Genomic DNA, 21,982 nt, shown 5'->3' on the forward strand with positions numbered 1-21,982 from the left:
AGGCTCCATAATTGTACACATGTTGTTGTTCATTAGAGTTGTTCAGTACATTCCATTCTTAGTATACCTGGTGTAAATTCATCCGGTGTAGTTACGTATAGATTACATTTGGATGACTGTTACAGTGCTATTTGGGTTGTTAATTGGATTCGTTCCGACCTTTCTTGTTAATGATTATATATTTTTTTGTACTTGATTAATGTTTTGCTGCATTGTTAAGAGCCAGTAACATGAGCGATTTGCTGCACCCGCTATAACACTAAGCTGTGTATACGACCAACACATCTAGCTTTGATTTGAGATGCATCTGCCTACATCTTCATGTGCACTATGTCATAGCAAATGTATTTGGGGCTAATAGCTAGATCGCTAACACAAAATATAATACCCACTGTTAGTAGTCCTGTATTAATATAACAGCTGTTGTAGCCTACTACCTACCTAATGAGGACTATAGTATATGTACTCACAATGGTCGTTGCGCATTTCGCACTCTGTGTCTCAAAGCCATATCAAATAATATTGGTTGTGAAATAGTTGCAATTGAGCTGAATATTGATACCTACAGAAACCTGAAGACCTTCTACTCTATCTATCTCCAGGAGACCATGATGGACCCCTGACCCTATCACTCATAACCCTTGACCTCAAACCTTCTACTCTATCTATCTCCATGAGGCCATGATGGACCCCTGACCCCTGACCCTATCACTCCTGACCCCTGACACTAACCGTCTTCCTCTATCTATCTCCAGGAGACCATGATGGACCCCTGACCCTATCACTCCTGACCCCTGACCCTAACCCTCCTCCTCTATCTTTCTCCAGGAGACCATGATGGACCCCTGACCCCTGACCCTATCACTCCTGACCCCTGACACTAACCCTCCTCCTCTATCTTTCTCAAGGAGACCATTATGGAGCCCTGACCCTATCACTCCTAACCCCTGACCCTAACCCTCCTCTATCTCCAGGAGACCATGATGGATCACACCCTGAGGACCATCTCCTACATCGCTGACATCGGCAACATCGTGGTTCTGATGGCGAGACGCCGTATGCCCCGCCCAGACTCAACGGACAGTGTGGAGGTGTCTGAACCTGACCAGGAGGAAAAACAAAGCCAGTACAAGATGATTTGTCACGTTTTTGAGTCGGAGGATGTGAGGATCTCTCTTTACCCTTACTCTCTAACATCTGTCTAATCATCTCTCTCTCTCCCTATCTGTCTCTCACTCTCTCCCCATCTCCCTCCCTCTCTCTCTCTCTCTCTCTCTCTCTCTCTCTCTCTCTCTCTCTCTCTCTCTCTCTCTCTCCCTAACTGTCTCTCACTCTGTCTCCATCTCAACCTCTCCCTCTCTCTCTCTCTCTCTCTCTCTCTCTCTCTCTCTCTCTCTCTCTCTCTCTCGCTCTCTCTCTCGCTCTCGCTCTCGCTCTCGCTCTCGCTCTCTCTCTCGCTCTCTCTCTCTCTCTCTCCCTAACTGTCTCTCACTCTCTCTCCATCCCAACCTCTCCCTCTCTCTCTCTCTCTCTCCCTCTCTCTCTCTCTCCCTTTCTCTCTCTCTCTCCCTCTCTCAATTCAATTTAATTCAATTCAAAGGGCTTTATTGGCATGGGAAACATGTTAACATTGCCAAAGCAGGTGAAGTAGATAATATACAAAAGTGCAATAAATAATAAAAAATGAACAGTAAACATTACACTCACAGAAGTTGCAAAAGAATAAAGACATTACAAATGTCATGTTATGTATATATACAGTGTTGTAACGATGTACAAATGGTTCTCTCTCTCTCTCTCTCTCTCTCTCTCTCTCCCTATCTGTCTCTCACTCCCTTTGTCTCTTTCTCCCTTAATCTCCCTCTCTCCCTCCCTCTCTCTCCCCCCCTCTCTCTCTCTTTCTCTCCTCTCTCTCTCTCTCTCTCTCTCTCTCAATCTGTCTCTCATTCTCTTTCTCTCCTTCTCTCTCCTTCTCTCCCTCCCTCTCTCTCTCTCTTCCTCTCTCTCTTTCTCTCCTTCTCTCTCTCAATTTTCAATTCAATTCAAGGGGCTTTATTGGCATGGGAAACATGTGTTAACATTGCCAAAGCAAGTGAGGTCTCTCCCTCTCTCTCTCTTTCTCTCCTTCTCTCTCCCTCTCTCCCTCACTCTCTTTGCACTGAAAAAGGTTTCAAATAGATAAAGACATTTCAAGTGTTATATTATCAGCTATGTACAGTGTTTTAGCAGTGTGCAAATAGTAGTACGAATAGTAGGGAAAGATAAATAAACAGATACATAGGTTGTATTTACAATGCTGTTTGTGTTCCACTGGTTGCCCTTTTGTCATGGCAACAGGCCACAAATCTTGCTGCTGTGATGGAACACTGCGGTATTTCACCTAACAGATATGGGAGTTCATCAATCTTTGATTTGTTTAAAAATTCTTTGTTGGTCTGTGTGATCTGAGGGAAATATGTATCTCTAATGTGGTCATACATTGGGCAGGAGGTTAGGAAGTGCAGCTCAGTTTCCACCTCATTTTGTGGACAGTGTGCACACAACCTGTCTTCTCCCGAGAGCCAGGTCTCTCAATAGCAAGTCTATGATCACTGAGTCTGTACATAGTCAAGGATTTTCTTAATTTTGTGTCAATCACGGTGGTCAGGTATTCTGCCACAGAATTAGGGACAGGTAGCGTTCCAGTTTGCTCCGTTTCTTTGGTTGATTCTATACAGAGTGTCAAATAGCGATCTTTTTGCTTTCTCATCATTTCGTTGAGTCTAAATGTGTTTCTGTCCTGGGGTTCTGTGGGGTCTGTTTGTGAAGAGTCCCAGAACCAGCTGGCTGAGGGGACTCTTCTCTAGGCTCCTCTGTCTGTAGATGAGGGCTTTGTGGTGGACTGTACATCTTTTTTTGAATGGATGTTGATAACTAGTGGGTGTAGTTCTACTTCTGTTCTGCTGGCATTGTTTGAGGTTTGCGTTGTACACAAAGTATATTTTTTGCAGAGTCTCAATTGTGTGTGTGTCCCATTTAGTGAATTCTTGGTTGGTGAGTGGACCCCAGACCTCACAACCATAAAGGGCAATGGGTTCTATAACTGACTCAAGTATTTGTAGCCAGATCCTAATTTGGATGTTGAGTTTTATGTTCCTTTTGATGGCATAGAAGGCCCTTCTTTGCCTTGTCTCTGAGATCGTTCACAGCTTTGTGGAAGTTACCTGTGGTGTTGATGTTTAGGCCGAGGTAGGTATCAGTTTTTTGTGTGCTCTAAGGCAACGGTGTCTAGATGGAAATTATATTTGTTGTCTTGGCTACTAGACCTTTTTTGGAACACCATTATTTTAGTCTTACTGAGATTTACTCTCAGGGCCCAGGTCTGTCAGGGTCCAGGTCTGTCAGGTCCAGGTCTGGCTGAATCTGTGCAGAAGATCTAGGTGCTGCTGTAGGCCCTCCTTGGTTGGTGACAGAAGCACCAGATCATCAGCAAACAATAGACATTTGACTTCAGATTCTAGTAGTGTGAGGACGGGTGCTGCAGACTGTTCTAGTGCCCTCGCCAATTCATTGATATATATGTTGAAGAGGGTTGGGCTTAAGCTGCATCCCTGTCTCACCCCTCGGCCCTATGAAAAGAAATGTATCTGTTTTTTGCCAATTTTAACCGCACACTTGTTGGTTGTGTACATAGATTTTATAATGTCATAATCTTTCCTCCAACCAAATTGTCCATCAATTGGTATAGCAGACCATCATGCCAAATTGAGTCAGAAGCTTTTTTTTAAATCTACAAAACATGAGAAGACATTGCTTTTGTTTTGTTTTGTTTGTTTGTCAATAAGGGTGTGCAGGGTGAATACGTGGTCTGTCATACGGTATTTTGGTAAGAAGCCAATTTGACATTTGCTCAGGACATTGTTTTCACTGAGGACATGTTGGAGTCTACTCTTGATGATACTGCAGAGGATTTTTCAGAGATTGCTGCTGACGCATATTCCACTGTAATTATTGGGGTCAAATTTGGCTCCACAACTGTGGATTGGGGTGATCAGGCCTTGGTTCCAAATATTTGGAAAGATGCCAAAGCTGAGTGTAATGTTAAAGAGTTTAAGAATAGCCCATTTGAATTTGTGGTCTGAATATTTTATCATTTAGTTTTGCATACCATCAACCCCACAGATCTTTTTGGGTTGGAGGGTTTGTATTTTGTCCTGTAGGTTATTCAATGTAATTGGAGAATCCAGTGGGTTCTGGTAGTCTTTAATAGTTGATTCTAAGATTTGTACATTATTATGTATATGTTTTTGCTCTTGGTTCTGTGTTATATGGCTGAAAAGGTTGGAGAAGTGGTTTATTCATACATCTTCATTATGGATAGATAACTCTTCATGTTGTTGTTTGTTTAGTGTTTTCCAATTTTCCCAGAAGTGATTTGATTCTATGGATGCTTCAATCACAATGAGCTGTTTTCTGTCATGCTGTTCCTTCTTTTTCCGTAGTGTATTTCTGTATTGTTTTAGTGATTCACCATAGTGAAGGCGTAGGCTCAGGCTTTCTGGTTCCGTGTGTTTTTGGTTGAACAGGTTTCTCAATTTCTTTCTTATGTTTTTGCATTCTTCATCAAACCATTTCTCATTGTTCTTAGTTGTCTTAGGTTTTTTCTCTCTCTCTCTCTCTCTCTCTCTCTCTCTCTCGCTCTCTCGCTCTCTCTGAGAACAGTTTCAGAAGACAGAGTGGGGACACAGAGAAAATGAAGCACTAATCTCATACATATGAAACAGTTCTGTCCTGACTGGTTTAATAAGGAATAAGTCTGTACTGTAGAGGTTATTTCTGATAGCCTTGATGATACTGTAGCAGATACAGTGGGGAGAACAAGTATTTGATACACTGCCGATTTTGCAGGTTTTCCTACTTACAAAGCATGTAGAGGTCTGTAATTTTTATCACAGGTACACTTCAACAAAAATCCAGAAAATCACATTGTATGATTTTTAAGTAATTAATTTGCATTTTATTGCATGACATAAGTATTTGATACATCAGAAAAGCAGAACTTAATATTTGGTACAGAAACCTTTGTTTGCAATTACAGAGATCATACGTTTCCTGTAGTTCTTGACCAGGTTTGCACACACTGCAGCAGGGATTTTGGCCCACTCCTCCATACAGACCTTCTCCAGATCCTTCAGGTTTCGGGGCTGTCGCTGGGCAATACGGACTTTCAGCTCCCTCCAAAGATTTTCTATTGGGTTCAGGTCTGGAGACTGGCTAGGCCACTCCAGGACCTTGAGATGCTTCTTACGGAGCCACTCCTTAGTTGCCCTGGCTGTGTGTTTCGGGTCGTTGTCATACTGGAAGACCCAGCCACGACCTATCTTCAATGCTCTTACTGAGGGAAGGAGGTTGTTGGCCAAGATCTCGCGATGCATGGCCCCATCCATCCTCCCCTCAATACGGTGCAGTCGTCCTGTCCCCTTTGCAGAAAAGCATCCCCAAAGAATGATGTTTCCACCTCCAAGCTTCACGGTTAGGATGGTGTTCTTGGGGTTGTACTAATCCTTCTTCTTCCTCCAAACACGGCGAGTGGAGTTTAGACCAAAAAGCTCTATTTTTGTCTCATCAGACCACATGACCTTCTCCAATTCCTCCTCTGGATCATCCAGATGGTCATTGGCAAACTTCAGACGGGCCTGGACATGCGCTGGCTTGAGCAGGGGGACCTTGCGTGCGCTGCAGGATTTTAATCCATGACGGCGTAGTGTGTTACTAATGGTTTTCTTTGAGACTGTGGTCCCAGCTCTCTTCAGGCCATTGACCAGGTCCTGCCGTGTAGTTCTGGGCTGATCCCTCACCTTCCTCATGATCATTGATGCCCCACGAGGTGAGATCTTGCATGGAGCCCCAGACCGAGGGTGATTGACCGTCATCTTGAACTTCTTCCATTTTCTAATAATTGCGCCAACAGTTGTTGCCTTCTCACCAAGCTGCTTACCTATTGTCCTGTAGCCCATCCCAGCCTTGTGCAGGTCTACAATTTTATCCCTGATGTTCTTACACAGCTCTCTGGTCTTGGCCAATGTGGAGAGGTTGGAGTCTGTTTGATTGAGTGGGTGGACAGGTGTCTTTTATACAGGTAACGAGTTCAAACAGGTGCAGTTAATACAGGTAATGAGTGGAGAACAGGAGGGCTTCTTAAAGAAAAACTAACAGGTCTGTGAGAGCCGGAATTCTTACTGGTTGGTAGGTGATCAAATACTTATGTCATGCAATAAAATGCGAATTAATTACTTAAAAATCATACAATGTGATTTTCTGGATTTTTGTTTTAAATTCCGTCTCTCACAGTTGAAGTGTACCTATGATAAAAATTACAGACCTCTACATGCTTTGTAAGTAGGAAAACCTGCAAAATCGGCAGTGTATCAAATACTTGTTCTCCCCACTGTATATGGATCAAAATATCTGTTTATTTTTAATCCACTTTTAGATAAAAGCAATACTATGATTCTTCGGAGAGAGACTATGATTGTAAAGGTGCTCTGCCACTTCCTGGTTGCTAAAATTCAAATTGTTTGGCTAATTTCAGTTTGTGTGACAAAACAAGAAATGTATAGTATAGAGAATAATTGTACCATCTAAACCGCTGTGAAATATCTTGTCAATAATCAAAAATATGTTATTTTGAGCTGTTTGAAACTGGTGTAAATAACCAAATGTAAAAGAACGGGAAGCAAATGAAATAGTGCACAAATAACAGATCTACTGCTTCTTAGACTTGTGTTCAATGAGGATGACAGATCTATAACTCACATTTCTATGTGAATTTGTTCGTGTTGCCAAGAAGTTACATATTGCAGCTTTAAATGATCCCTTTTTAAATGATCCCTTTTCCTCTCTCTCTCTCTCTCCCTCTCTTTCTCCCTCCTTCCATCTTCTTCTCTCCTCCCTCCCTCCATCTTTCTCTCGCTCTCTCTCTCCCTCTCTACCTTGATTCCTGCCCTCCATCTCTTCCTCATCTCCCTCTATCTTTCTCTCACTTTCCCTATCCCTCCCCCCCCCCCCCCCCGCTCTCCCTCTCCAGGCCCAGCTGATAGCCCAGTCTATAGGCCAGGCCTTCAGTGTGGCGTACCAGGAGTTCTTGAGGGCTAACGGCATCAACCCAGAGGACTTGAGCCAGAGGGAATACAGTGATCTGCTCAACACTCAGGACATGTACAATGATGACCTCATACACTTCTCCAAGTCTGAGAACTGCAAAGACGTGAGTCTGTCAGTCACTGAGCATACACACACACACACAGACACAGACACAGACACAGACACAGACACAGACACACACACACAGACACACATTTATTGGTTGTGCCCCTCCAGGTTTACATTGAGAAGCAGAAGGGTGACATTCTGGGCGTGGTGATTGTGGAGAGTGGGTGGGGCTCCATCCTGCCCACAGTCATCATCGCCAACATGATGCATGCTGGTCCATCTGAGAAGTCTGGTCGTCTGAACATCGGAGACCAGATCATGTCTATCAACGGGACCAGTCTGGTAGGACTACCCCTGTCTACCTGCCAGACTATCATTAAGGTACCTATCTATCCCCCTTCCATGTCTCGCAATCATTCTCCCTCCCTCCCTCTCTATCTCTGTATTACAATCCTTCTCTTTCTTTCCTCGCTATCTCTGTATACAATCCTTCTCTCTCTTTCCTCGCTATCTCTGTATACAATCCTTCTCTCTCTTTCCTCGCTATCTTTGTATACAATCCTTCTCTTTCATTCCTCGCTATCTCTGTATACAATCCTTCTCTTTCATTCCTCGCTATCTCTGTATACAATCTTTCCCTTTCATTCCTCACTATCTCTGTATACAATCCTTCTCTTTCATTCCTCGCTCTCTCTGTATACTCTCATTCTCTTGTAATGACGTATTCTCTTTTACGTAAGAACGTGAATGCCAAGGACAGTACACACAGCCAACATCTACAGTGCCTTCAAACTGAACATCTCTCACCTCTGTTAGGGTCTGACTCCTGTCTCTCCTCTCCTGTGCAGGGTCTGAAGAACCAGTCTCGTATCAAACTGAACATCTCTCACCTCTGTTAGGGTCTGACTCCTGTCTCTCCTCTCCTGTGCAGGGTCTGAAGAACCAGTCTCGTATCAAGCTGAACATCGTCAGGTGTCCTCCCGTAACCACGGTGCTCATCAGACGACCTGACCTCAGATACCAGCTGGGCTTCAGCGTACAGAATGGCATTGTGGGTATCGCCATGGAGACCATGTGTTGTCTAGTGATGTCATGAGCCCCAAACTTACTGGGCACTTGACTTTGTTTGCTTTGAGATCATAACATTTTGTTTGTTTGTGTATACTGTATACTGTGTACTGTGGACTGTCTACTGTCTACTGTGTACTGTATACTGTGTACTGTGTACTGTATACTGTGTACTGTGTACTGTATACTGTATACTGTGTACTGTGTACTGTGTACTGTCTACTGTATACTGTGTACTATGTACTGTATACTGTAGTGGCAACTCTTTAAGTGATGGACTCATGCTTTTGCTGAAACTGAATAGCTGAATTTAAGCTCTGCTCCAGCCTTTCAAACCTTAAAAAAAGTATATCTTATCTTAAAGGCCCAGTGCAGTCAAAAACATGATTTACCACACTATGAGGTTGGAATAATACTGTGATGTGAAAATTATGATAATTCCCTTTTAGTGTAAGAGCTGTTTGAAAAGAACGCCTGAAATTTCAGCCTGTTTTGATGGGATGGAGATTTGGCCTGCCTGGTGACATCACCAGACTGTAAATTAGTTAATAGACCAATAAGAAAGAGTTCCAAACCTATCTGCCAATAACAGCTAGTTATTTTTTTCCCCCCTCCCCACTTTGACCGCACTCAGATAGTCCTAGCAAAATTCTTGTTTGAGAAATTGCTCTTTGCTAAAAAGCAATTTAGGTTCCTTTTTGACCATTTTAATGTAAAACAATCACAGTAAGGTACTTCATTGTTACCCAGAAATGATTTGATATTGAGATTTAAAAATGGTTGCATTGGACCTTTAAGCTGAATGTCTGAATGGTTGAATGTCTGAATGTCTGAACGTCTGAACGTCTCAACGTCTCAACGTCTCAACGTCTGAACGTCTGAACGTCTGAACGTCTGAACGTCTGAATGTCTGAATGTAATAGTATTTTATGGACCTTCTCCTCCACACCAACAGATCTGCAGCCTTATGCGAGGGGGCATCGCTGAGAGGGGAGGGGTCAGGGTTGGCCACCGCATCATCGAGATCAACAGCCAGAGCGTAGTGGCCACGCCCCACGAGAAGATTGTCCACATCTTGTCCAATGCCGTGGGAGAGGTGAGGTCACAGGGCAAAGGTCATCCTGTGCTTCTAACCCTAGAATATGTTACTAGAGATAAACAAGACTTGTATGAATGGGTTATTACTGTCTCCGCTTATCAAAGCATTCCAGTTTGTCTGCTAGACCTTCAACTATTGTTGGGCTAGGGTTGAGGGTTAGGGTTGATGCTAGGGTTAGGAGTGAGGCTACGGTTAGAGTTGAGGGTTAGGGTGGAGGGTAGGGTTAGTGTTGAGGCTAGGGTTAAGGATGAGGCTGGGGTTAGGGTTGAGGCTAGGGTTAGTGTTGAGGCTAGGGTTAAGGATGAGGCTGGGGTTAGTGTTGAGGCTAGGGTTAAGGATGAGGCTGGGGTTAGGGTTGAGGCTAGGGTTAGGGTTGAGGCTGGGGTTAGGGTTGAGGCTAGGGTTAGGGATGAGGCTGGGGTTAGGGTTGAGGCTAGGGTTAAGGATGAGGCTGGGGTTAGGGTTGAGGCTAGGGTTAGGGATGAGGCTAGGGTTAGTGTTGAGGGTTAAGGATGAGGCTGGGGTTAGGGTTGAGGCTAGGGTTAGGGATGAGGCTAGGGTTAGGGTTGAGGCTAGGGTTAGGGTTGAGGCTGGGGTTAGGGTTGAGGCTACGGTTAGGGTTGAGGCTACGGTTAGGGTGGAGGGTAGGGTTAGGGTTAGGGTGGAGGGTAGGGTTAGGGATGAGGTTAGGGTTAGGGTTGAGGCTAGGGTTAGGGTTGAGGCTAGGGTTAGGGTTGAGGCTAGGGTTAGGGTGGAGGCTAGGGTTAGGGTTGAGGCTAGGGTTAGAGTTGAGGCTAGGGCTAGGGTTGAGGCTAGGGTTAGAGTGGAGGGTAGGGCTAGGGTTGAGGCTAGGGTTAAGGTTGAGGCTAGAGTTAGGGTGGAGGGTAGGGTTAGTGTGGAGGGTAGGGTTAGTGTGGAGGGTAGGGTTAGGGTTGAGGCTAGAGTTAGGGTTAAGGGTTAGGGATGAGAATGGGGTTAGGGTTGAGGCTAGGGTTAGTGTGGAGGGTAGGGTTAGTGTGGAGGCTAGGGTTAGGGTTAAGGGTTAGGGATGAGAATGGGGTTAGGGTTGAGGCTAGGGTTAGGGTTAGGCTTGAGGCTAGGGTTAGGTTAGGGTAAGGGGTTTGAGGCTAGAATTGAGTCTAGGATTAGGGTTGAGGCTAGGGGTTTGAGGCTAGGATGGGTCTAGGGTTAGGGTTGAGGGTTATGTTAGGGTATTAAGGCTAGGATTAGGGTTGAGGTTAGGGTTAGATTAGGGGTTTGAGGCTAGGGTTAGGTTAGGGTATTAAAGCTAGGATTAGGGTTGAGGCTAGGGTTAGGTTAGGGGTTTGAGGCTAGGATGGGTCTAGGGTTAGGGTTGAGGCTCATAACTATGATCAGCATGACTCGCTTCACCTCTGACTTTCTCTCCCTCTTTCTCTGTCTGGTCCACAGATCCACATGAAGACGATGCCAGCTGCCATGTACCGCTTGCTAACTGCCCAGGAGCAACCCGTTTACATCTAGAACTGACCTCACCCTCTGACTCTTCACCTTTGACCTCTTATCCTGACCCCTGACCCCCAGCATCACTGCACCCTCTGTGTGTGAGGCAATTCCTCCCCCTCTCCCCAAACCCCAGCTCACCATTGGAGAATGAAGCTTCTATAGCCTTACGAGTGGACCTATCATGTGCTCTGGATTACTCTCCAATCCGATTGTTTTGCTGTGGAGAGTAGAGGTGGGCTGTACCAGACAGCTTGTTCAAGCCCCTCCCATCCCGAGGTTCATTTCCTGCCCTTCTCTCTCATCTCTTGTTCTCTCCCTCTGTCTTTCTCTGTCTTTTTTCCCTCTCTCTCTTTCTCTCAGCATTATCTCCTTCTCCATTCTCTCCCTACCTCTCTTGCTCTCTCTCTTTCTCTCGCCAGCTGCACTCATCTGATATAATGTTAGGGTTACCTCTGTGTTCTCCCACAACATAAACAAGAAGAGAGGGAGTGTGAAACCTGCTGATTATTAACAAGTGGTACCACTCTGAACAACCAATCACATATTCTTCCTCATAACATTCCACACCTTCCAGCTAACATTAACGAGAGTCGAGGCAGAGGATGAAAGACTCTGCCAGCCCACCAGAACAGATGAAGAAAACAAAACGTTCCCATCTTTCCAACTTTAGTTTTTCCCTTTATTTTGTGTCCGGTATGTTTTTATGGCTGAGATTTGGGCTGATTTATCCAGCATTACACGCTGCCTTCTCTCTCCTCTATGCCCAGGCATCTGTTATTGTCAGAGCCAATCTCATCCACAGGAGGTACACATTCAATCAGATGTATTTATAAAGCCCTTCTTACGTGTCACAAAGTGCTGTACAGAAACCCAGCCTAAAACCCCAAACAGCAAGCAATGCAGGTGTAGAAGCACTACACCCACCCAATGTACAGAAACCCAGCCTACAACCCCAAACAGCAAGCAATGCAGGTGTAGAAGCACTACACCCACCCAATGATTTACAACCTTCAAAGGGATCCATGTTCCCTTACGGAAACCAGTTCTACAAGACGGGAGACTCGGCTCGGCACCAGTCACGTGCACGGCTGATATTGGTCTATTCACGTGCTCACGTGCACGGTTTATTTCCACCCTGGGAAGAGCAGGGGAAGAACTGCATCATCAAACCGCCATATGTCAGAAAAGTTGAACAACGTGAAGGATTTTACAGGCACTCTGAGACCGGTGCTAACGTGATGCATTCCATCCAGAGCTATGTATTTTCTGAATGTAATATATGGCTTTGTCTGATGGAGCAACAGGTGGTGATGGGCTTTGTCTTGTCTGATGGAGCAACAGGGGGTGATGGACTTTGTCTTGTCTGATGAAGCAACAGGTGGTGATGGACTTTGTCTGATGGCGCAACAGGGGGTGATGGACTTTGTCTTGTCTGATGGAGCAACAGGGGGTGATGGACTTTGTCTTGTCTGATGGCGCAACAGGGGGTGATGGGCTTTGTCTTGTCTGATGGCGCAACAGGGGGTGATGGACTGTCTTTGTGCCTCCTGGAAAAACGGGTTGTAGCTGAATACTGTAGTACGATAGTTCACCAGGATTTCTGCTACAACAGAACACATCCATCTACATCAGAGGATAGATAGCAGAAGAGATTATCCAGACTGAAGCACCAAATTAAGCGTCTTCATTTTTGTCATGCTGAAAGTTGGATTAGATTGTGCACCAAACTGAAGTTAGGGTTAAGATTAGACTGTGTTACAATACCAACTAAAAAGTTCAATGATATTATTTTGTATTTTATTTTGTAATGGAGAAATGTACATTCCACCGTCCTATTCAATAGACACACAATTTGTTTTTATTTTGTCTTGAGTTTAATCTGCAGTATTTATGCGAGACCATACTGTAATTATGTTAATCGAACATCATATATTATAATATAGTACATTGCATTTGGATCTCAATCTTTATACTTGAAGGATGCTCATCATAGTTCAGGAAATGGGCCATTATTTTGTTGTTTAAAAAAACACATAATTTATGCATTTATTTTTAGATGTAATTTTATCTCACAGATGTGATGAATTTAAGGTACTTTGAATCAACATAATCTCACAGTTCTCTGGTGTACATGTATTCACAAACCCTCAGTGATCTGCTGCATGAAGGGGCTACAAGAGATTAAATAGGCTACAGCAGGGTTCCCCAACTGGTGGCTCGCGGTTGACTTTATTTGGCCACCCAAGTTTTCCACAACAACAAAAAATTAAATATATTTATATACACTACCGATCAAAAGTTTGGACACACCTACTCATTCAAGGGTTTTTCTTCATTTTTACTATTTTCTACATTGTAGAATAATATTGAAGACATCAAAACTATGAAATAAACACATATGGGATCATGTAGTAACGAAAAAAGTGTTAAACAAATCAAAATATATTTTATATTTGAGATTCTTCAAATATCCACCATTTGCCTTGATGACAGCTTTGCACACTCTTGGCATTCTCTCAACCAGCTTCACCTGGAATGCTTGTCCAACAGTCTTGAAGGAGTTCCCACATATGCTGAGCACTTGTTGGCTGCTTTTCCTTCACTCTGCGGTCCAACTCATCCCAAACCATCTCAATTGGGTTGAGGTCGGGTGATTGTGGAGGCCAGGCCATATGATGCAGCACTCCATCACTCTCCTTCTTGGTCAAATAGCCCTTATACAGCCTGAAGGTGTGTTGGGTCATTGTCCTGTTGAAAAACAAATGATAGTCCCACTAAGCCCAAACCAGATGGGATGGTGTATCGCTGTAGAATGCTGTGGTAACCATGCTGGTTAAGTGTGCCTTGAAATCTAAATAAATCACAGACAGTGTCACCAGCAATGCACCCCCACACCATCACATCTCCACCTCCATGCTTCACGGTGGGAACCACACATGCGGAGGTCATCCGTTTACCTACTCTGCGTCTCACAAAGACATGGCGTTTGGAATCAAAAATCTCAAATTTGGACTCATCAGACCAAAGGACAGATTTTCACCGATCTAATGTCCATTGCTCTGGTTTCTTGGCCCAAGCAAGTCTTTTCTTCTTATTGGTGTCCTTTAGTAGTGTTTCCTCTGAACAGTTGATGTTGAGATGTGTCTGTTACTTGAACTCTGTGACGCATTTATTTGGGCTGAAATCTGAGGTGCAGTTAACTTTAATAAACTTCTCCTCTGCAGCAGAGGTAACTCTGGGTCTTCCTTTCCTGTGGCGGTCCTCGTAAGAGCCAGTTTCATCATAGTGCTTGATGGGTTTTGCTACTGCACTTGAAGAAACTTTCAAAGTTCTTGAAATGTTCCGGATTGACTGACCTTCATGTCTTAAAGTAATGATGGACTGTCGTTTCTCTTTGCTTATTTGAGTTGTTCTTGCCATAATATGAACTTGGTCTTTTACCAAATAGGACTATCTTCTGTGTACCCTCCATACCTTGTCACAACACAACTGATTGGCTCAAACACATTAAGAAGGAAAGAAATTCCACAAAGTCACACCTGTTAATTGAAATGCATTCCAGGTGACTACCTCATGAAGCTGGTTGAGAGAATGCTAAGCGTGTGCAAAGCTTTCATCAACGCAAAGGGTGGCTACTTTGAAGAATCTCAAATATATTTGGAATTGTTTAACTCTTTTTTGGTTACTATATGATTCCATATGTGTTATTTCATAGTTTTGATGTCGTCACTATTATTCTACAATGTAGAAAATAGTAAAAATAAAGAAAAACCCTTGAATGAGTAGGTGTCCAAACGTTTGACTGGTACTGTATATATATTTTTTTTTGTGGGGGGGCATATAAGACTGTAAAGACAACAGCAAATCAGCTCCAAGTGTTTTTAATTTTGGAAATCTCCTCCAAACTATTCCCACGCAGAATAGAGATATACAGTGGCTTGCGAAAGTATGCACCCACCCTTGGCATTTTTCCTATTTTGTTGCCTTACAACCTGGAATTAAAATAGATTTTTGGGGGTTTTGTATCATTTGATTTACACAACATGCCTACCACTTTGAAGATGCAAAATATTTTTTGGCGTGAAACAAAGAAATAAGACAAAAAAACGGAAAACTTGAGCATGCATAACTATTCACTCGCCAAAGTCAATACCTTGTAGAGACCCCTTTTGCAGCAATTACAGCTGCAAGTCTCTTGGGTATGTCTCTATAAGCTTGGCACATCTAGCCACTGGGTTTTTGCCCATTCTTCAAGCCAAAACTGCTCCAGCTCCTTCAAGTTGGATAGGTTCCACAAGTGTACAGCAATCTTTAAGTCATACCACAGATTCTCAATTGGATTGAGGTCTGGGCTTTTTAACATTTAAATGTTTCCCCTTAAACCACTCAAGTGTAGCTTTAGCAGTATACTTAGGGTCATTGTCCTGCTGGAAGGTGAACCTCCGTCCCAGTCTCAAATCTCTGGAAGACTGAAACAGGTTTCCCTCAAGAATTTCTCTGTATTTAGCGCCATCCATCATTCCTTCAATTCTGACCAGTTTCCCAGTCCCTGCTGATGGAAAAACATCCCCACAGCATGATGCTGCCACCACCATGCTTCACTGTGGTGTTCTTGGGGTGCTGAGCGGTGTTGGGTTTGCGCCAGACATAGCGTTTTCCTTGATGGCCAAAAAGCTACATTTTATTCTCTTCTGACCAGAGTAGTACCTTCTTCCATATGTTTGGGGAGTCTCCCACATGCCTTTTGGTGAACACCAAACGTGTTTGCTTATTTCTTTTCTTTGAGCAAGGGCTTTTTTCTGGACACTCTTCCGTAAAGCCCAGCTCTGTGGAGTGTACGGCTTAAAGTGGTCCTATGGACAGATACTCCAATCTTCGCTGTGGAGCTTTGCAGCTCCTTCAGGGTTATCTTTGGTCTCTTTTTTCCCTCTCTGATTAATGTCCTCCTTGCCTGGTCCATGAGTTTTGGGGGTGGGCCCTCTCTTGACAGGTTTGCTGTGGTGCCATATTCTTTCCATTTTTAATATTGGATTTAATGGTGCTCCGTGGGATGTTCAAAGTTTCAGATATTTTTTATAAGACAACCCTGATCTGTACTTCTCCACAACTTTCTCCCTGACCTGTTTGGAGAGCTCCTTGGTCTTCATGGTGCCGCTTGCTTGGTGGTGCCCCTTGCTTGGTGGTGCCCCTTGCTTGGTAGTGTTGCAGACTCTGGGGCCTTTCAGAATTGACGTATATATACTGAGATCATGTGACACTTAGATTGCACACAGGTGGGCTTTATTTAACTAATTATGTGACTTGTGAAGGTAATTGGTGGCACCAGATCTTATTTAGGGGCTTCATAGCAAAGGGGGTGATCAATATGCACATACCACTTTTCAGTTTTTCTATTTTTTTTAATAATTTTTAGATAAAAATAAATAAATCCATTTCACTTCACCAATTTGGACTATTTTGTGTATGTCCATTACATGAAATCCAAATAAAAATCAATTTAAATTACAGGTTGTAATGAAACAAAATAGTTAAAACACCAAAGGGGGTGTGAACTTCTGCAAGGCACTGTATGTGATTGTCATTAAGGTTTGAAATTATTATGTTTTTGTTAAATATTATATCTGTTTGGGCTTCTTGTGGTCAATTTGCAGTCTACAAATGATTTATAATTATGTTCCGGCACCGTGACCATCCGCTCAAGAAGACATTGGCCTGTGTCTGAAGCTAGTTGATGATCCCTGGGCTACATGATCCCTGGGCTACAGCGTTTTGAGACTAGCATATTACTAAAGCCAGAACTGATGATTTATAGGACTGGGTTCAATTCAAATTGGAGTCAGTCAATTAAGGAAGTGATATACATTTAAAATTAAAACATTTATAATCTTTTGAAATAAATAGCTTCTCCTTTTCAGGTTATTGAGAAGTTATTGAAAATAGATTAATTATTTTGTTTTTGCAATACTTAAGTCTAAATTTTCGTTTACTTATTGAATTGACTGTCTTCAATTGGAATGGACTCCAACCCTGATGACTTAACTCTGGTAATGACCAGATTGTTCTGATTATGGTCCTGCTGTGAGAGTGTGAGGACAAAGTAATGCAGATGACTGAAGTGATGATGATGATTAACAATAGAAAGGAAGGACTATTCTTGGTGTTATGACTCCTCCTCTATAACCACGTCTTCCCTGTCATTGATCTGTCTGGCCTGCCGTATACATTTACAATACCTATTTTGTTCTCTTCTTCAGGATGAGAAGTAAGGCTGTCCTCTCACCCTGATCACGTTATGACACTAACATTGTAATTATATATTGATTGGGCTGGATGTGATAAATGGGATTGTTGAAAGTCCCTTTGGCTCTACTTTAGAATCAGATCTAGGGCTCTATTCAATCTATATTGAGGAAATTCAGCTTTCCAGCGTGATTGAAATTTAAAGGCAATGTTCCCTCACTAGCAAAGACTGCATTCACGGTAAACGCTGCAGATGTCAGCTCAATAGGAAATGACCTTAACATGTAACACCTTAGCGATAAAGATTGAATAGAGCCCCTAGTTATTCTAGAATATAATATATATACTATATATAATATAATGTCTAGATGATTCAAGAAGTTCATTCCAGGGAGCTTATGCCTCTTTAAAGGTGTATGACCTTTTGACCTTTTGCCCAGACATTCTCCTCCCTCACTTCCTGTCTCACGTGTCACTTCTTGCCTCAGACACCCCCTCTCTGGACTCGTGTTTACAAACATGGCCGACGGCCCAGCAGCTTTGCTTTATGGGACAGTTTCCGGCTTCTAGAGCGCACACATTATGACGCTACACCTCTGTACTGACTTGTGGAGGGGACACATTATGACGCTACACCTCTGTACTGACTTGTGGAGGGGACACATTATGACGCTACACCTCTGTACTGACTTGTGGAGGGGACACATTATGACGCTACACCTCTGTACTGACTTGTGGAGGGGACACATTATGACGCTACACCTCTGTACTGACTTGTGGAGGGGACACATTATGACGCTACACCTCTGTACTGACTTGTGGAGGGGACACATTATGACGCTACACCTCTGTACTGACTTGTGGAGGGGACACATTATGACGCTACACCTCTGTACTGACTTGTGGAGGGGACACATTATGACGCTACACCTCTGTACTGACTTGTGGAGGGGACACATTATGACGCTACACCTCTGTACTGACTTGTGGAGGGGACACATTATGACGCTACACCTCTGTACTGACTTGTGGAGAGGACACACATTATGTACTCATCATTTCTAGTTGCTGCACTAGATCGCCCCGCCACCTGGCTTGTGTGCAAAACGTTAAAAAAAGACCCTTTCCCTCCTTTCCTTTCCTTTCCCTACATCCCATTTAAATCATTGATTGTTCGAAGTGTCTGTCTCTCTGTATCTGTCTCTATCTCTGTCTCTCTATATCTGTCTATCTCTGTCTCTCTGTATCTATCTCTGTATCTGTCTCTATCTCTATCTGTCTCTATCTCTGTATCTGTCTCTATCTCTATCTCTGTCTGTCTCTATCTCTGTATCTGTCTCTATCTCTATCTCTGTCTCGGTCTCTATCTTTGTATCTGTCTCGGTCTCTATCTCTGTATCTGTCTCTATATCTATCTGTCTCTATCTCTGTCTGTCTCTATCTCCCTCTGTCTCTATCTCTGTCTGTCTCATGCCTAAAGCTCATTTTGGCCTTATTAATATTACTGTACTCTTTATGATATTGAACTAACATGATACTGAAGAAGAGTTCCTGTACGGCCGACCATATGATGTTCTAGCATGGTCTATCTGGAGTCACCGGTCAGTCTATCTGGAGTCACTGGTCTGTCTATCTGGAGTCACTGGTCTGTCTATCTGGAGTCACTGGTCTGTCTATCTGGAGTCACTGGTCTGTCTATCTGGAGTCACTGGTCTGTCTATCTGGAGTCACTGGTCTGTCTATCTGGAGTCACTGGTCTGTCTATCTGGAGTCACTGGTCTGTCTATCTGGAGTCACTGGTCTGTCTATCTGGAGTCACTGGTCTGTCTATCTGGAGTCACTGGTCTGTCTATCTGGAGTCACTGGTCTGTCTATCTGGAGTCACTGGTCTGTCTATCTGGAGTCACTGGTCTGTCTATCTGGAGTCACTGGTCTGTCTATCTGGAGTCACTGGTCTGTCTATCTGGAGTCACTGGTCTGTCTATCTGGAGTCACTGGTCTGTCTATCTGGAGTCACTGGTCTGTCTATCTGGAGTCACTGGTCTGTCTATCTGGAGTCACCGGTCTGTCTATCTGAAGTCACCGGTCTGTCTATCTGAAGTCACCGGTCTGTCTATCTGAAGTCACCGGTCTGTCTATCTGAAGTCACCGGTCTGTCTATCTGAAGTCACCGGTCTGTCTATCTGAAGTCACCGGTCTGTCTATCTGGAGTCACCGGTCTGTCTATCTGAAGTCACTGGTCTGTCTATCTGAAGTCACCGGTCGACCATATGATGTTCTAGCTTGGTCTACCGGTCGGTCTTATGCTGTATCATTCCTGCTTCTAGTGTGTGTGGCGTGTGCTGACCACTTCATTATTCCACATTAAACCAAAACCAGCTGGAATACATAATATACAATGGCAAGAAAAAAAATACGAACCCTTTGGAAATTCCTGGATTTCTGCATAAATTAGTCATCAAATTTGATCTGATCTTTATCTAGGTCACAACAACAGACAAACACAGTGTGCTTAAACTAATAACACACAAACAACAATACGTTTTCATGTCTTTATTGAACACACCGTGTAAACATTCACATTGCAGGGTGGGAAAAGTATGTGAACCCTTGGATTTAATAACTGGTTGACCCTCACTTTGGCAGCAATCACCTCAACCAAACGTTTTCTGTAGTTGTGTATCAGACCTGCACAACGGTCAGGAGGAATTTTGGACCATTCCTTTTTACAAAACTGTTTCAGTTCAGCAATATTCTTGGGATGTCTGGTGTGAACTGCTCAGTTGAGGTCATGCCACAGCATCTCAATCGGGTTGAGGTCAGGACTTTGTCTGGGCCACTCCAGAAGGCGTATTTTCTTCTGTTGAAGCCATTCTGATGTTGATTTACTTCTATGTTTGTTCGTTGTCCTGTTGCATCACCCAACTTCTGTTGAGCTTCAATTGGTGGACAAATAGCCTAACATTCTCCTGAAAAATGTCTTGATAAACTTGGCAATTCCTTTTTCTGTCGATTATAGCAAGCTGTCCAGGCCCTGAGGTGCTCCCTCCACCGTACTTTACAGTGGGGATGAGGTTTTAATGTTTGTGTGCTGTGTCTTTTTTCTCCACACATAGTGTTGTGTGTTCCTTCCAAACAACTCAACTGTAGTTTCATCTGTCCACATAATATTTTGCCAGTAGCGCTGTGGAACATCCAGGTGCACTTTTGCAAACTTCAGACGTGCAGCAATGTTTTTTTTTGACAGCAGTGGCTTCTTCCGTGGTGTCCTCCCATGAACACCATTCTTGTTTAGTGTTTTACGTATCGTAGACTCGTCAACAGAGATGTTAGCATGTTCCAGAGATTTCTGTAAGTCTGCAGCTGACACTCTAGGATTCTTCTTAACCTCATTGATTATTCTGCGCTGTGCTCTTGCAGTCATCTTTGCAGGACGGCCACTCCTAGGGAGAGTAGCAACATTGCTGAACTTTCTCCATTTATAGACAATTTGTCTTACTGTGTGGACTGATGAACATCAAGGCTTTTAGAGATACTTTTATAACCCTTTCCAGCTTCATGCAAGTCAACAATTCTTATTCTTAGGTCTTCTGAGATCTCTTTTGTTTGAGGCATGGTTCACATCAGGCAATGCTTCTTGTAAATAGCAAACTCACATTTTGTGAGTGTTTTTTAAAGGGCAGCTTTAACCAACCAATCTCGTCTCATTGATTGGACTCCAGGTTAGCCGACTCCTGACTCCAATGAGCTTTTGTAGAAGTCATTAGCCTAGGGGTTCACATACTTTTTCCAACCTACACTGTGAATGTTTAAATTATGTATTCAATATAGACAAGAAAAATGCAATAATTTGTGTGTTATTAGTTTAAGCACACTATGTTTGTCTATTGTTGTGACTTAGATAAAGATCAGATCAAATTTATGCAGAAATCCAGGTAATTCTAAAGGGTTCACATACTTTTTCTTGCCACTGTATACATAAACATATATAAATATACAGGTATATATACTTCTAATGGTTATTTTGTGTGTTGAGTTTGGATTGACCATATAAGCAAGCTTCAATGAATAACAAATAAGGTGAAATGAGAACTGAGTAAACTAGTGGCAAGGGCCCTTACGATGTCTCTTAAAGAAGTGGTTTCATGTCAACTAGGTAAGAGACGACGTGAATGATTGTGTGAAAAAACATAATGACATATTTGTCTAGAGCACAAGGCAACGAACACAGGGGCATATTGCTGAAGAATAGACCTTCCCTGTCTGTGTTGGCGATAGTAGGCTATTGTGACGCAACAAAGGTGTCCTTTGTAAAGAGATGGGCAGCAAACATACACTTGAGTCGATGGTGACTGTGAGGTAGGCTAACTAGTGTTTATAATGCACTGTTTTGAATGTAATTCATCTTAAAATGTTTGTCGACACGTCTAAAGATGATGAAAACGTGAAAAATACTACTTTCTGTAAAGCTAAGGCAATTTGTATTTATTTGCTAGCTATTTCTGTGATGTTATTGAACTACAGAGCTGGAATGTTTGTACCGGTATTTACAACAATAAACTACTTGCAGAAGGACGGTTTTTGTTGTTGCTTCTAAGGCCAGGATTCAATCCACAGCCGACAATGCACCTTTTAAAAGTCATTTAAGTTAGAGATGACATCCGCAATGTTTATCATGAATGTAATCTACGTGAAAGACGCATCGTCTCTGTCCGGTGAGCTGCTCTTTAACGTGCCCGGTGAGCTGCTTTTCAACGTGCCTTGGAATGAACCCCGGCGCATAAATGGTGCACTTTAAGGCCACGATGTAATCCGGAAGAGTATAAGAGGCACATTTATAGTGAGTTTGAAATGTAAATGACGTTTTTCGATTGAGCCGACATATGCAGCTTTTATTGT

The 21,982-nt window shown here is 43.2% G+C and overlaps 1 protein-coding gene across 5 annotated transcripts in view; it reads left to right on the plus strand.

The window, feature by feature from the left end:
• Positions 1–21,658, plus strand: part of LOC139544984 (amyloid-beta A4 precursor protein-binding family A member 1-like) — a 151,831-nt gene extending 130,173 nt beyond the window's left edge. For all 5 annotated transcript variants that reach the window (XM_071352249.1, XM_071352251.1, XM_071352252.1 and 2 more), the window contains 6 exons: positions 975–1,163; positions 7,067–7,246; positions 7,360–7,572; positions 8,123–8,242; positions 9,215–9,355; positions 10,790–21,658. In XM_071352249.1, coding sequence (XP_071208350.1) covers positions 975–1,163; positions 7,067–7,246; positions 7,360–7,572; positions 8,123–8,242; positions 9,215–9,355; positions 10,790–10,861 — 915 coding nt within the window. In that variant the 3' untranslated portion in view covers positions 10,862–21,658. The remainder of the gene's footprint in view (positions 1–974; positions 1,164–7,066; positions 7,247–7,359; positions 7,573–8,122; positions 8,243–9,214; positions 9,356–10,789) is intronic.
• Positions 21,659–21,982: the final 324 nt, after the last annotated feature.

Source organism: Salvelinus alpinus, chromosome 19 (assembly GCF_045679555.1).
Source record: "Salvelinus alpinus chromosome 19, SLU_Salpinus.1, whole genome shotgun sequence".
Lineage (NCBI taxonomy): Eukaryota > Metazoa > Chordata > Actinopteri > Salmoniformes > Salmonidae > Salvelinus > Salvelinus alpinus.